We start from the raw sequence: 15,878 nt of genomic DNA, 5'->3' as shown, positions 1-15,878 counted from the left end.
AACGTGTGACAAACTTCCGCTAATCTTCATCTTATCGCCGACCAGAGGCAATTAGATATCGCGAGTCTCCCCAAAAAAAGAAAAGAAAAAGAAACGCATGCACGGCAGCATCCTTCCTATGCTCACCCCTGTGAGCAGTAAACGAGCGAGAGACAGGCGGCTGCCCTTCGAGCGATTAGTAACGAGATAGCCATCAGTTACACGAGCGCAAGAAGCCGAAACCGCCCGCGGAACGAAACCCAAACTGCCGCCCGCCCGCCCGCCAATGCGTGAGTGGTGGTATAGACATGCCAGAGCAAGCTAGCTTTAAAACAAACCATGCAATGAAAACTGAAAGAGGGAGGCACAAGAAAAAATTTCCCTGTATTCCCACATAGTGGCAGCACATGCCTGGAATGAAAAAAATTAGGAAATTGGCGCACTTTTTAAACGTACCAACGGTGCCGTAAATATATGGCATCGACCCCTTTGGGCTTGTTCGCGGCGTCGTACATTTACGTCATTTACCCTGAAAGGGTTAAAAAAATGCCGTCCAGTGGAGGTGACGCATGTGTTGCTGGTCTGTCGTCTCAGAAAAAAAGCATTTCGCTGTCGTCCAGCTTTCACTCATTTCACTCATTCAGACACGGAAGTGTACTTCATTTCTGCAAGCGAATGCAGTTGCAAAGACTTCGAAATTAGCAGTTCATCAGATGAAGAAGACCGTTCAGAAGACACTATTACGAGTGCGTGTAATTGGCGGCGCATCGACATGAATGACATCCCCATGAAGCCTCCTCGGTTTCCGTTCATGGGCATCCCTGCTAAGGCACTATCAGAATGATAAAACTTTCTACACTGCGCTCTTGCTCTGTTTTTTATTGTTGTTTACCAGCAGGTAACTGCCCTCCTTTATCGTGAGCAATAATAAACTTTAATATGCTAATTTGACTCCATATTTGCTTTTTTTTTTTCAATATCGTAGACTTGCTTATTTAGAAGAAAAATATTCAATATCAAATTTAAAAATAAATAAGCAATTTGGGCATGGAAATTGTCAAAATAATAAAACGGTTAAGCGGTTAAAGGTTTCCATACTTCGTGTGCCACTGCAATATTACCAAAAAGTGATAGAACCACAAGTTTGTAGCAAATTCCATTTGATTCTATGTCACTTATTATCTGCCATTCACAGCCTCACTGATAATGGAGTAAGCTGTAAAAGCATAAACCGCGCTCTACTCAATCGGCTTTGTAAGCAGAGCGAGGGAAGCGATCTTGCCGCTGTCAGCCTGACTATTAAACGAGAAAAAATTGTTTCCTTCTGTTAAATGCATGTTACATGTCGCCCAGGAGACAAAGTTTAAATAGTCGCTAACATAAAAACCTGCAAGGTGTGAGCATTGTTGTCTATAAATAACAGCCACAAACCTTCTCTGCAAGTTCAGTGAGATTCTGCAGGGCAGCTTCCAAGCCTTTAGTAGCAGTAGTGACCTCTCCTTTCTGAAATAAAACAAAAAGTAGCAACGTGTAATAAGCGCAAGGAAACAGACAAAATATTCTACGAAATGACTGAAAGCAATGCAAAGCTAAACCAGCACAGTGGCCACAACCGTGCAGATGTGCTATGCCTGCTACACCTTGCGAGGAATGGCAGTTGGCATGTACAAGGGACGTGTGCCAGTGCGTGCCAACTGCCGGTTGCTCTTAATTAGACATGCTTTGTATTTGGCTACTGATAGAGCTTCAAAATGCACAACCTGAATTTGCCTACTATCCAAGTGGGACAAAGCCAGTCCGCACCATGTAGGAGCATGCGAGTGTGCCTTCCAGCCGTGCCACGCACTTAAAAGTTGCACTTAAAAGTTGCACTTAAAAGTTGCACTTAAAAGTTGCACTTAGCTGCATAGCTGCGTCTGCTGCATAGCGTAAATATCCCGGCCACCTCAAGGTGCTGCGACAAGCCCTCTCACCATTATGCTGTAGGTGGGGCACCGCCCTTCTATTGCCACTCTACCGCCCCCATTACTGGGGCCCGCTCCTTCGGAATGGAGGAGATCGAGTGCAAATGGGGAAAGGTAAATATTGCAATTGCAGTATTTACAACAGTACTAGGTCTTTCTGAAAAATTATTTCAGTAATATATTCCTGGGAGGTGCCATACTGACACGTGGACTTGTTTATCTTTTTCGGGTGAGCATTTTCAGCGTCTAACAAATGTTACCGCCCAGCGCAGGACATGCCTGCATGTATCGGAAGTTTGTGGAATGTTATCAATGGTTCTATCTGCTGTCTGTTGTCACCGAACTTTGTGTAATCTGAACGGTGTAGAACTTTCTGGAAGACGAGCAGGCAACACTGACTGCACTGGAACGTTCGATGGCTCGTGTATAAAAGCCGACGCACTTGACCGGCAGATCAGACATTCGACGATCTCTGACTGTGTTCGCTGCTGTCACCGTTCTTTAAGTGTAGCCTGTTTTTAAGGGCACAAGTTTGCCCAATAAAATGTTAGTTCGTCATTCCCAGTTTTGCTGCTTTCTTCACCATCACTACTATGTGACAATACTCTATCCAAGGCATTTTTGAGGCTTCAAAGAAAGGTGGTTCAGGGTCCTTGGGAGACAACTACAGCTTATATGTGACACAGATATCCAGGCGTAGAACCCTGGACAATGTGACATCATCATCATCAGCAGCAGCAGCAGCAGCAGCAGCAGCAGCAGCAGCAGCAGCAGCAGCAGCAGCAGCAGCAGCCTACTTTTATGTCCACTGCAGGACAAAGGCCTCTCCCAGCAATCTCAAGTTATCCCTGTCTTGCGCTAGTTGACTCTGAGTTATGCCCACAAATTTTTTAATTTCATCACCCCACCTAATTTTCTGTCGTCCACGGCTCCTATGGTTCCCATTCTGTAAATCGAATGGACCACTGATTATCTGCCCTATGCATTAAATGGCCTGCCTAGGCCCCTTTTTCCCTCTAAATATTGTAGGGATGCGAGACTCTCGCGCGTCCCCTGATATCTTGTTTTCCCGCATAGCCCGTCTCGGTGCGGTTTCGCCGTGCACGCGGCGGTCGGAGTGGTTGAAGCGCAGTGCGAGAGATGGCGCGAGTGTTGTGCTGCGGCTAAAGTCCCTTGATAATGTGAAAGTAGCGACACTCTTTGAACTCTGCCGCCGCCGCGCGACCTCCTCGCCTCCTCCTCACCCTTTGCGCGTTCCCCCGCGGCAACCAGTTTTGCACCCGTTTTTTTGCACGACGATTGGTCTCTCTACCGTTGCCCTCGGAAACGCGCGGACCTTGAGTTTTGCTTGTGTTTTTCTTTTTAATTCACGCCATTTTCCTCCTGAGCATGGCTGGCTCGCCGCTTAGCTCGGCGTAGCGAACGTTGTACGCTGTGTTCCCTGCTCTATGTGCTAGCGTTATGCCGGGCTGTTGCCCATATAACTGCAGCAAGAAGCCTGAAGATGGTTATGCCATTTTTATGATACCACAAGGAAAGCGTGACGGCTTGCGCAGGAAGCAATGGCTGCATAACACTGGCCAAAAGAACTTTGTTCCGACAAAGAACAGCATTGTTTGCGAGCTGAGGGGTCTTTCGTATAGCTCGTAGCAAAACATCCCGTAATGCTGCATTTTTTTTTTCATTCTTCCGGCCTGCTCACCAGCGTTTTTGTTGCGGTTTTCCTCAGTATGCTTAATATTCTGGGGCGGCTCCATCACCTCGCACGTCGCTAACTGTTGTTATTCAGTCGGAAGGGCAGCATTATAGATTCTGCTTTGCGCCCTGAAAAAATTTGTGGCAAGTGTACCCGTGGTATTGCAGGTGATGAGCGTTAGCTAGTCAACATTAAGTTTTTTTTAAAGTTTGAATGCGAAAGCCTTTAGATCTCTATGTTTCAAGGTCATGTTGTAAACTGGAAGTATCACATCACCCAAGGAAGGCCAGAGGTGACCCAAAGCATGTCCACCCCTGTATAAGAGAATGATTACCCAAGTTAATTAATGAATCATTAGTGATCGACATAAGGTGGATTAGGGAGGATTAAGGTTGATTAGAGTGTATTAAAGAAGATTAAGGTGGATTATAGTGCATTAAGAAGAATTAAGATGCATGAATAAAGAGTAAGGTGGGTGGAGGAGGATTAAGGTGGATTCAGGTCGATGAAAGGGTATTAAGAGCGATAAAAGTGGATTAGGTTGCATGAACAAGGATTAGGGAGGATTAAGGTGGACAAAGGAAGATTAAAGTCGATTAATGTGGATTAAGATGAATTAGGGTTGATAAAAGAGAATTAAGACCAATAAGGGTAGATTAAGGTGGATTAGGGACCATGGAGCTGGATTAGGCTTGATAGAAGTGGATTAGGGTGTATCAAGGTAGATTGGGACTATTAAGCAGGATTAAGCTGCATGAATAAGGATTAAAGTGGACAAAGGCAGATTAAGGAGGATTATGATGGATTAGGGTTGATAAAAGAGGATTAAGACCGCATAGGGTAGACTAAGGTGCATTAGGGGTGCTGTAGGTTGATTAGGTTGTATTAAGGTGGGTTGGGAGTATTAAGCTGGATTAAGGTGGATGAAGGAGCACTAAGGTGGATTAGGATGGACTAAGGTGAATTAGGGTTCATTGAGTATTAAGACCGATTAGTGTACAATAATCCTCCTAATGCACATTATTCCACCGAATCCACATTCATCGACCGCAATCCTCCTTCATTCACTTTAATCCACCATAATCCACAAAGTCCTCCTTAATGCACCCTAATCCACCTTCATCTACCCTAATCTACTCTAACCCTCCTTAATGCACTTCAATCCTCCTTAATCAACCCTAATGCTTCCTCATTCACTTTAATCCACCCTAACCATCCTTAACTCACACTAATTCACATTCATTTACCTTAGTCCACCCTAATCCTCCTTCATTCACTTTAATTCACCCTAGCCCACCATAATCCTCCTTAATCCACCCTTATCCTTCTTCATGCACTTTAATCCACCCTAATCCATTATAATCGTCCTTCATTCACCTTCATCCACCCTAATTCACCTTCATCGACCTTAATCCAACCTAGTCCTCCTTTATGCACCTTCATAGACTTTATTCCACCTTAATACACCCGAATTCATCTTAATCCAATCACTAATCAATCATTACTTTGCTAATCATCTTATACGTGGCGTCACATGCTTTGGTTCGCTTCCCGCCTTTCTTCGGTCACGTGATATTTTTTGTAGCTCACAACGGGACCTTGAAACAGAGGTCTAGAACTGGCCTCAAAGCTCCCTTTACATTGGTATACCCCGTTCATACGGCTTTAAGAAAAAACGAACCTCCTCATAAACGTTGCCTCCAGCATTATCGATGCTGTTATTAGCATTTCTCAAAATGTTCAACCCCGCTGGGGCACGCAACTGGCCCAAAATAACACGCCTTCATAAAATCCTGCGGCACGTCCGCGGGAGCCCAGGAGGAAAAGCGCGCCGTGTGCAGCTGGCGGGCGAGGAGAATCGAGGAGGAAACGCCGTGAGGAGGAGAGTGTCGCTACTTTCAAATTATCAAGGGGCTTTAGGGAGAACACGCTCGCTCTTGGGCGGCGGACCGGCGAATGCGGCGGACGTCCCGCGCGTGCACCGATCCATGCTTCTGCGAGACCGTCTCGCGTCGCCGCCTTCGAGCGCGCCACCGTTCGCGTGACAATACGCACGAACGACCAGGTGTTGGGATCCAGCATGGGGCGAACATATTCGCTCGTTATCCGGTCGCGGTGAGTCGGACTTCTAGATTTGTCGCACGCCCATCGGCATGTTTTGTGGATAGCCACTCGTCTAGCAGGCATTGATCTACGAAAGGTGCAATAAATGCCCTTGTGATTGTTTGCACTACTGTGTTGTCGTTCCTTTGTCCCAAGAGTACGGGTGAGAGAACCCCAGAATATCAACTAGAATATTGGATACCCCCATTTGCTCTTTGATTCAGACCGCTCTCTTCCTGTCTCTTAATGTTGTGCCTAAAATTTCTTGTTTCATTGCTCGTTGCACAGTCCTTAATTTGTTCTCAAGCTCCTTTGTTAATCTCCAAGTTTCTGCACCTAAAGTTAGTGCCAATAGAATGCAATGATTGTATACTTTTATTTTCAAGGATAGCAATAGGTTGCCGGTCATGATTTGGTAATGCCTGCGGTATATGCTCCAACCCAATTTTATTCTTCTGCAAATTTTCTTCTCGTGATCAGGGTTCCCAGTGAGTAATTGACCTAGATAAGCATACTCTTGCACAACTTCTAGAAGCTGACTGCCAATCACATATTCCTGTTCTGTTGCCAGGCTATTGAGCATTACATTTGTGTTTGCATATAAATCTTCAACCCTACTCGTACAATTTTTCAGCTATGGTCCTCAATCATGTGTTCCAATTCGCCACCAGCGGTTGCTCAACAGAAAAATGTCATCTGCAAACCCTACATTGGCGAGTTTTTGCACTGAACCTTTTTCACTATAATGTAAAAGTAATGTTTCATGATAAAGAAAAAGTCATGTGTTAGTTATATTGGCTATATTACCAGCTAGCTGTGCCCTCTACGAGTTGTATGTACAGTCAACCACAAAATTCTACAGAACACAAAATCTGAGAAAAAGCAGAACATCTGCATAGCCTCACAATGCAGCCTGGTACTTGCATTTACAGCCTATACCAGTATATGTGAAAAACATTGCGATGTTCGGTTTTACCGACTACTGTTACAGGCTGATCAGAAATTGAATGTTTTCCTAATATCCCGTGGTGCGTAAACATTCGCGATTGACTGTACATGTGTAGCTGGGTCAAGTTCAGTAGGGGCCTCTGTTAAGGACCGTAAGTCGATATGCACAAGGAAATATAATAATAATGAAAAATTTGCTGCAAATTTTCGATACTCTCGTCTCACCAACTCGTGTCAGCCAACCAGTAAAGAGAACCAAATGCGTGTTCCTGAGAAAAGAAGAGGGCTCGTCCATTATGCACTGCTCATGCTTCCACAAAACTTTAATTCAGATGGCATTGCATGAAAGGAGACCAGAGGCAAACACTGGAGAAGCCATTTTATTGTGGTCCTCTTTTCTGGTTGGCTGACGTGACCCAGAGCTTTCACTCGATTGCCCAGATTTGGAGAAATGGAGTGCAGACAACAAAGGAACCGCGGAACGCCAGTGTGCAAATCATGGGCACTTTCTACATTTAGTCCGCATGGCTCGCAAAATAGACACCCAACTCGCGCCGTTGGGATACAAGTAAACGCATAAAGTGTTCCAATGCATTTGCAACATCGCCCGTGCTCTGTAAAGTGAGAGCAGAGTTTGAGTGCCATCTGTTTTGTCGTCTGCTTTTCTTATACCATTTCCTTAGGAAATGGCGCACTCTCACTTGCGGTATCAAACTATTCGCGTTTGCATCGCTGTCATGACAGTAATACACAACAGTAATGCAGCGCTCATTTTTTGCGCCGGCAGAGCTGCGGCCATCATGAAGACCTTCCACATTCAGTGCCAACACGATCCTGCAGTGGAGGTGTGGAAACGCACGCCTGCATAAAGTGGAATACCCTCGCTAGGGAATAAATTGAGCTCCAATCTCAAGCAAGAAACTTGCCATAAGGCTTCCTATAGTCACGACTCCTTCATGCACCGATTCCATCCGCGAGATGCATGCCCTGTGCATACACACAACCCACACATGCACACCCAAGCAAGCCACTCACCAGTCGCTTGTCAGTTGCAGCAATATCAGACTGCCACTTGGACAATTTATCCACCATGCTCTGGAGTGGTGCCTGCTCCTTCTCCTTCAACTTCAGCTTGTCCTCTTCATCTCGCAGCCGCTTCTTCTCCTCCAAAAAGACATGCCTTGCACCTTCGTATTCCTGCCCACAATGCACAAAAATATGTGCGTCACACCATGATCAGATCTCTGCTTCCATCATACTATGTTCCTGCACACATGATTCTGACAGGCAGTAATCTACATATTACCGTTCATGGCCTTATTCACTGATGGTGTCTGCTTGGGTGACGCCTGAACGTTGCCGTGGCAGCTAACACAAACAGCAAGCAGCAGCCCTTTTCAAGCTCATAGGCACTGTTCTGAGCACTTCGGCTCAACTATATTAATCACCAGACTTTGTATCAGTAAACTCAAACCTCGATATAACAAACATGGATATAACGAATTACCGAGCATAATGAAGTAAATATAAAAATTGGTTAGCCATGCTTTACTTTAATGGCGTATTCTACTGCCATAAAGAAATCGAAAATGCATTCTCCAACTCGGTATCAATTATAGCGAAGCAAATCTTTTTTTTTCAGGTGCCTCAAACTATATATTCTGGTAACAAAAATGTCTAGTCACCAAGTGATATTTTACAGGCCCGATTTTCCCAACTTGCGCAATATTTCAGACTTTCCAATGGCCCTGCCACCTACTCGTAACACTAGAATAATAAAACTGAAATGCTGCATGGCATTTCAGGCACGAACAGTGTGCGACCCCAATTTTGGTTGCAGTAGGCTGTGTTTAATTTGCACTCCCATCAAGCCATGATGAAGACCGCTGCAGAAAGCACAGCGTGGGTCGATCACAACAGCACAAAGAAACATTCAGAAAGCGAGAGGCTTGCGCGATCTCGCCCCTGGATGCAAGTGCATGCTTTGGCTAGCGGCTTGGTTGGTTAGACCACAGGCGGCAAACCAAAGTGTTGGTCCTGCATGATAACACCTATTGTACGGTTGTGGATGTACTGTAGTGTGCAGTAGTGGAGTGTGCAAATGTACTGTATTTTTGCGGGTATAACCCCCTCAAGAAATAGAAAAAAATTTAAAAGTTAAGGTCAGGGTACTGATTAAATGCAAACTTCAACTTGAAAACTCTGCCCACACATGTTGAAGTGCCCTTTCCCTTCTTTGCTCGTCACCCAGTCTCCTTCTCTTTTCAGATGGCCATTTTACATTTTTGCTACGTTGCAGGTGTCAGATAGTGCACACAGCACCGGCAAGTCTGAACTCTGATCATGACGCAGCTTGGTGGCAGGTCCTTTACAGTGCAGAATAACATTATCAGCGTCGCCGAAGAATAGAACCACTGGCCAAAGATGCAATATGCGAGAGTACTGCATCCACAACTGTTTTTATGCAGTTAAACCTCAATATAACAAAGTCAGTAAAACCTGCAAATTGCTTCGTTATATCAGAAATTCGGCCTTTTATGCAAATAAGTACAGTCGCTGATCGATTTTTCTTACATGAAAAAGGGCCGCAGAATTTTCCGAATTATTCGGCAACCGAAAAAAGCAAATTTGAATAACAGTTCATTTTGATAAATTTAGGAGTCGGCAATGAATGATACGGTTTCATGTCACATACGTCGACGATATCTTCACATTGGCGGTACGACTTAAGTAAAGTCAGCCACGCTTTTCCGTGCACTCCGCCCCCGCGGCTGATAGCATCGCCCGCACTTGGACGACGCTGTCAGGAAAAGCGCTGTCAGCAGGGAGCGAATTCTTCGTCCGCCTCTCGCTCCAAGGGGTCACAAAACTCGAGATTACGCAACTTCCAATACTAAACGCGCAGGAAGACAGCTTACATGGTGCCACGCTGTCTCGGCACGCCCACTCTTTGCACGCGTGGCAGATTACCTGCAGGGTGTACGCCTACGTATCCGTTCAGCCGTGCTTACAGCCATGCGCAGTGCAGTCATGGGCGAGATGCGCACCAGAAATCGAGACGCACACCAACTTAGCCCCCACTCCGCCCCCTTGCACATGCTTGATCGCGTTACCGCGAACTCGCTCCCCTCCCTTTCTTCCCTTTGCTCGCGTGGGAAGGCATCACTTGTGAAGCCATGGTCTTTCTTGTCTCATTCTCGCACACTTTCACTCGCACCTAAAGCACACGGTGTGTGGGGCGCGATAGGTTCTTATCGCACTTGGACTATATACGGAACGCGATGCGGCTCCACTTCAGGGGTTCCTTTTGTCTTGCGGGGCACGGTTTGAGAGGTGCGTTTGCAAGCACCGCTTGCAATTCATTCGTTTGACCATCTGTGTCCGTGGAAGCTTCCATTTATTGTCTCTGCATTCCTTTGGCGTGGCAGGAAAATTTCATTATGCTGAAATTGCATACAAACACACTTCATTATATTGAGGTACTAAATACATGGTGTTCTATGGGCAAGAGGTTATGAAAAGTTAAATACTTCGTTATATCAAGAATTTCGTTATATGGAAGTTCATTATATCAAAGTTTAACTGCATAAATATTTGAGTGTTGTGGTGTGTAGTTATTTGTGCGAGTTATGCACACAGATTTTTGTTTTTCCGAGTTTTCGTATGTAAGGGTTAGGGTTATACAACGCTGCAGGCGATATGTGGAAAAAGTGTTTATTGTTGCTCTAATGCCTCGTTTCAGCACGGCAAGATGACAACGGGCCATCAAAATCGGCAGGAGGCCTCTTGCTGGCCTGTCAGAGGCACCTCACTTCTTTTGCATGAACGTGACCGAAATTTTTCGCCCCAATATCTGCTTATATGCTGTAACAAATTTCAGATAAAAATATTGTTGTGCCGATGAGACTTCAATACAACAAGGTTTGACTGCATGACTGACAGCGTGTATGCAGTCAATGCTCGCTACAGCTAACCATAATAATCCAATGAGAAAGGTCCATTATATATGAAGTGTCCACTATCCAAAATTAAGAAATAGACAAAAGTTTGCCCTTGCTGCTGTCTAATGTTTGGTTATTGGAATGCGGAGGTGCTTACAAGAACTAAAGGAAATCAAAGTTACCGGTGAGAATATTTGTCAGACTGCTTTTAGATGCAGTTTTCGACACTAGATGGCAGCAGTTGCTTATGTTAATGGCAGTGTGTGTAGTTTTTCTCTTAAGGCCTCCTCAACTGTTCGCACTAGTAACATGGCTGCTGGCTTGCCACATTTCTGGGAAATTTGGTGCAGTTGACTTCTGTTAATTCAACCATGACAGGACTGAAGAAATTATTTGAATTAAACAAGGTACAGAAATAACACCAAAACACACTGCCGCCTCATGTGGCAGTATTTGCCAGCCTGACACACACCCGAATGACTTCACACCCACTTATTAAGTGTAATATGTAGAAAACCAGCATATGAATAACATTAAAGCTCGTAAGAAAGTAGAAATCCAACGTGAAACCAATCTTTTAGCAAGAAAAATGGGCAAGGGCCTAATATGTGTTGCACAATAGCAGCCAATTTCCTGAAGTCAGTGTCACTGTACATTTTATAGCCCTGTCACACGCGCAAACTTAGTTGCACTTTGAGAGAGTGCACTTCGCCGCTAGTGTCATTCGCAGGCTGCCACACAGAAACGCTTAGGCACACTTCCTGCAGAGAGCACTCGTCAGTGGGTGTGTTCGGCAAACACACTTTGCAGCGGTGAAGTGTGTAGACTCATTAGCAATGAGTAAAATATAAGTAATATTGAAAGCAGAGTCAGGAGTACTAATCTTTAATCACCTTATTTTTAAATTGCAAATCTTACAAGGTAATAACATGTGCCACACTGAAAGAAAGGGAACAGCCAAGAACTACTCTTGCTCTCGGGTTGTTTACGGTCACGCTGGGTAATGGTCGCATAGTTGTTTGGCAGAACGCATCGTTTGCACTGGTGCTGGTCAAGTCGCCATCGCTTGCTTGTACAAAATGGACACGAGTTCTCAAAAAGCAACGGAGTCAAATTAAAGAAGTTGACAAATATATGCTTTGACTTCTGGCTCCCAATTGCTATTGCCACTAATCTGAAAGAACACTTTTCTTTCTTGTGTAGCAGCATGCTCCCAAAATGATGCTCAGCACCCTGAAGTGCACTTGCTCAAAGTGCACTTTACTTTGCCTGTGTGACAGGGTTATTACAGGCAGCTTCACCACAACATAGCCCTGTTAAACCCCAGCCACACTAGCGCCAAAACGTGCGTACCACAAAAGCTGCCTTGTGGCAGCTTTTTCGTGCCACAGGAGGGATCAGTAGTGGACCAATTTTTTGTGGCTTGCCGCATATGGAAGAGACCAATGAGAGGGGTGCTTCGGTGACGTGCGCGCGGGAAACTGGTGTCATGTGGGCCTGCGGTACCGCTCGATTTGTACTCTTGTCTGGTGTCAGCCGGATAGCTTGTTTCACACTATGATCTGCTCACACGAGTTCTCACTTGCACTTGTTTTGGTTGGCTTGGCTTGGTTTCGACGTGCCAACAGAAAGGTCTTTTGAGACAACGCACCATATCCGATACCGCGCAACAAGATGAATGCTGAATACAAGAACACAAAGGCAACAACCAGTACCTCCTTGTCTTTAGAATGCGGCAACACTGCAACAGAAGGAAGCACACCAACATGATTGAATGAATTCTGGGGTTTCAGTGCCAAAACGACGATTTCATTATGAGGCATGCCATAGTGGGGGACTCCATAGCGGACACCATAGTGGACTCCATAGTGGGATTAATTCTGACCACCAAGGCATCTTTAATGTGACCCCAATGCACGGGACATGGGCATTTTTGCATTCCATTCCCATGGAAATGCGGCCACCACGGCTGGCATTTGATCCCGCGACCTCGTGCTTAGCAGCAAAACACCACAGCCACTAGGCCACCGCGGCAGGTTCACACCAACATCATTATAATCAGTGGCAACGTTTCCATTATAAAAATACATGACTCGTGCTAAGAACGAAGGCCAAAGAACGTAGACACAGCACTGATCTGTCAGCAGTCAAAGAAGGAAGCAGGTGACATCTCACACCTACACACAGAGTAAAAGAGAGTAGGTGAGATTTTCATGCTGTCACGTGACTGCCGCAGCGACTTACCGCCACTTGGTGTGGCCGTACTGCTGCAGCTGCATTTTAATGCTGGCACCATGCCGCATGCATTTTTCTGCCAGTGTGGCTGGGGCATTACGCAGCACAGCACACAAACGCTAGGAACACGGCTTCTGGTGTATATTCCCCTCTCCCCCAAAGAAATCACACATTAGAATCGGGTAAATATCATAATCAGACATTGTGAGTTGCCGTTATTACTTGAAAATCTTCCTACGGCAAGTCAACAATAGGCGTTTTCGACGGGACATCACATGTGAATGTGTTCAATGCATTCACTGTCCCTTAAGCTCTGCCAATACAGACGCCGCCACTAACGGGATCGCTACTGGGGTCATCATAGGGGTCAGGTGCATACATGCTGACTAGCCGTTTTTGAACTATCTGACGAAGGCCAATTTTAGGATCGAAATAACAAAAGCTTTGGCCCATAGAAATGCATGGGTGCCGACCAGGACCTTCGGTCGGGGCAGAATTAACAGAAAAATCTAATTTACAGGAGTTGAATTAAGGGAAGTCTACTGTGTAATTTTTGCCACTTCCTGCAGTGCTGAAATGGTTTGCTTGTGCTGCTGTTCTTATGTAGAGATTTCTTCTGAAAAGACAAAGAGAAGGTGCAGCTGCGCCTGTGAGCCTACCATCCAAGCCAACTTCTGGCGCATGCGCTCAATGCGATGCTGCACTTCCTTGTGCTCTTGGAACTTCTTCACTTCGGCGTCCAGGTGTGACACCTTCTGACGTTCTTGTTCCAGTCGCGTCTGTTGGCCCTGCAGTGCAGCCTCCAGGGTGCTCCGCTTTTGCTGCACACACAAGGGCAAAACCTGCTTCAAAACCTCCCGTCACTGACTGCAAATACTTCTGGCCTTAGCCATCAGTAGCTGTTTCTACAGTGGCGAACAGTAATCACAAACAATGACAGGAATGCAAGCATTTCAAAAGTTAATGAGGATAAGTTGCGCTTGGTGTGTCATCTTCTCTTACGTCCATGTTGTTTTTTGTTGCACAATATCATTTGAGTAATTTTTGAAGTATAGTCAACAACCTGAGCCCCTGATTGTGCAGGAGATACATGACCAGCGAGATTGAAATTCACCATTGAATATGGGTATGTTCTGGGATTCTTCATTATGGTTTTATTGAACAAAAAGGTTGAATTAACCAGAGTCAAATTAGCACTTCTGTAAGTACAAACTCTGTTAAGAATTGCCTGATAAAGTGAATAATTTGTCAACCATTCTTTCATATGCAACTAAAGCAAGAAGACCTTGCACTAAGCTGAACTTCTGGCAAGATGACCAGATTTCAAAGGTTTATTCACGTCCATCTTAAAGGAGAGACTGCTGTATTGCAAATAAGTGTTGCTCCTCTTTCCTTAATGCAGCACGCCCGTTGAATCTGATACAGCTTTTAATATATGTTGTCTGTTGACTCCCAAGGTGACATTTTTAAGCACTTCGTCTGAATAGGAAACCCAAAAACTTCTTGCACTGCACCTGGAGCTCCTTGAGCCGCTGATGCAACTGGAACAGATTGGAGCTGCCAATGGCACGCTCGGTGCCTTCAAGCAGTTCTTGGCGTGACATGCGCACGAAGTCCGCCACCCGGTCCTGGGGCAAAAACTGGCACAAGTTGCTTACTTGGATGTTCATTTTTGCGACTATGACCTCCACCTGCACACAGAGAGGAATCTTATTTGACTAAAAGAAGCAAGATGTGTACAGCACCTGTATGGCTGTCGACTGATTATGCGGACAGCTTCGTAGCACTGTCACTTGCCCCACAGATGTAAAATACAGTCAATCCCAGATATACTGAACTCGAAGGGGGATCACAAAATAGTTCAACATATTGATAACTTGAAAGACAGTTAAACCTCGATATAACGAACTTTAATATAACGAAATTCTTGATATAATGAATTATTTAACTTTTCATAAGCTATATGGTTTCATGCGCATGAAACCGTATCGTTTGTCGCTGACACCCAAATTCATCAAAATAAATTGTTTTCTCCTTCAAATTTGCTTTTTTCAATTGCGCAATAATTCGGGAAATTCTGTGGCCCCTTTCTTTGCAAGAAAAATCGATCATCAACTATACTTATTTGTATAAAAGGTTGAATTTCAATACAACGAAATTCGATATAATGAAGCAAATTGCCCATTTTACCTTACCATTTACTGCTTAAGTATCTTTGCACATGCCGGACCGTTTCTCTCAAACGCTGACTTTTTTTTTTTTCTTCTCATGAACATTGTAAATCGCTCATGCAGCAGAATGGTCTTTGCAACTCTAAAAGCCTGCGTCGCCCGGACGCAAGACTACAGTGTGCTGCGCTCACGTCGGAATGCTAGTTGCGCGTTTTTATTCAAGATAAGGTACAAATGGATGCACCGCAAACTAGCCTGTATGGATGCATGCTGTGCCACTATCACTGCACTTGTACTGCAAATTGTGCATGAATGTGCCCAGCTGCTTGTCCGTTACAAGAGGCCATTGAAACGGATGATCATCATATGTTGGCAACAAGCCAGCTGGATTGTTGTGTTGAGTTTCGGAATCAATTTCCTGTTGGAACCAGTAATAATAAAACGCTCTAATCTCTGCAATGTTCAGACAATTATGCCAGGAAACATTCTGCTGCAAGTTACTTGTGAGATACTGTTGTATAGCTACCTTGTAAATCTATTTATTTGTGTATTTATCTTAATTTCGAGGTTTTCATACGTTCTGCAATCACCTTCAGGCTAGACAGCGGCGTATGCAAAGTTCAACCATTTCACAACATACTGCGGCCCCACTTTTGGACAGAACGGACCTTTCTTGCTGGATTATTATGGTCCGTTGTAGTAAGCAACTGTATGTGGTTCGAAACCCATTGTATTGCGAGACAGGTTCTACAGGACAGCATGTGACAGTTAAAGGCATAAGAGCTCTGTCAATAATGTCTACAATGGCAGTTTTATATTGCATAGAATGCTATCATCACGC

General features: G+C 44.9%; 1 protein-coding gene across 1 annotated transcript in view; it reads right to left on the bottom strand.

Moving 5' to 3' along the window:
• Positions 1–15,878, bottom strand: part of SMC5 (structural maintenance of chromosomes 5) — a 120,961-nt gene that overhangs the window by 86,815 nt on the left and 18,268 nt on the right. The window contains exons 4-7 of the mRNA XM_075685650.1: positions 14,381–14,557; positions 13,526–13,687; positions 7,726–7,887; positions 1,411–1,482 (exon numbers count right to left, since the gene is read on the bottom strand). Coding sequence (XP_075541765.1) covers positions 1,411–1,482; positions 7,726–7,887; positions 13,526–13,687; positions 14,381–14,557 — 573 coding nt within the window. The remainder of the gene's footprint in view (positions 1–1,410; positions 1,483–7,725; positions 7,888–13,525; positions 13,688–14,380; positions 14,558–15,878) is intronic.

The sequence above is a fragment of the Dermacentor variabilis genome, chromosome 3 (genome assembly GCF_050947875.1).
Source record: "Dermacentor variabilis isolate Ectoservices chromosome 3, ASM5094787v1, whole genome shotgun sequence".
NCBI lineage: Eukaryota > Metazoa > Arthropoda > Arachnida > Ixodida > Ixodidae > Dermacentor > Dermacentor variabilis.
This window is presented reverse-complemented; position numbering and strand designations above follow the sequence as displayed.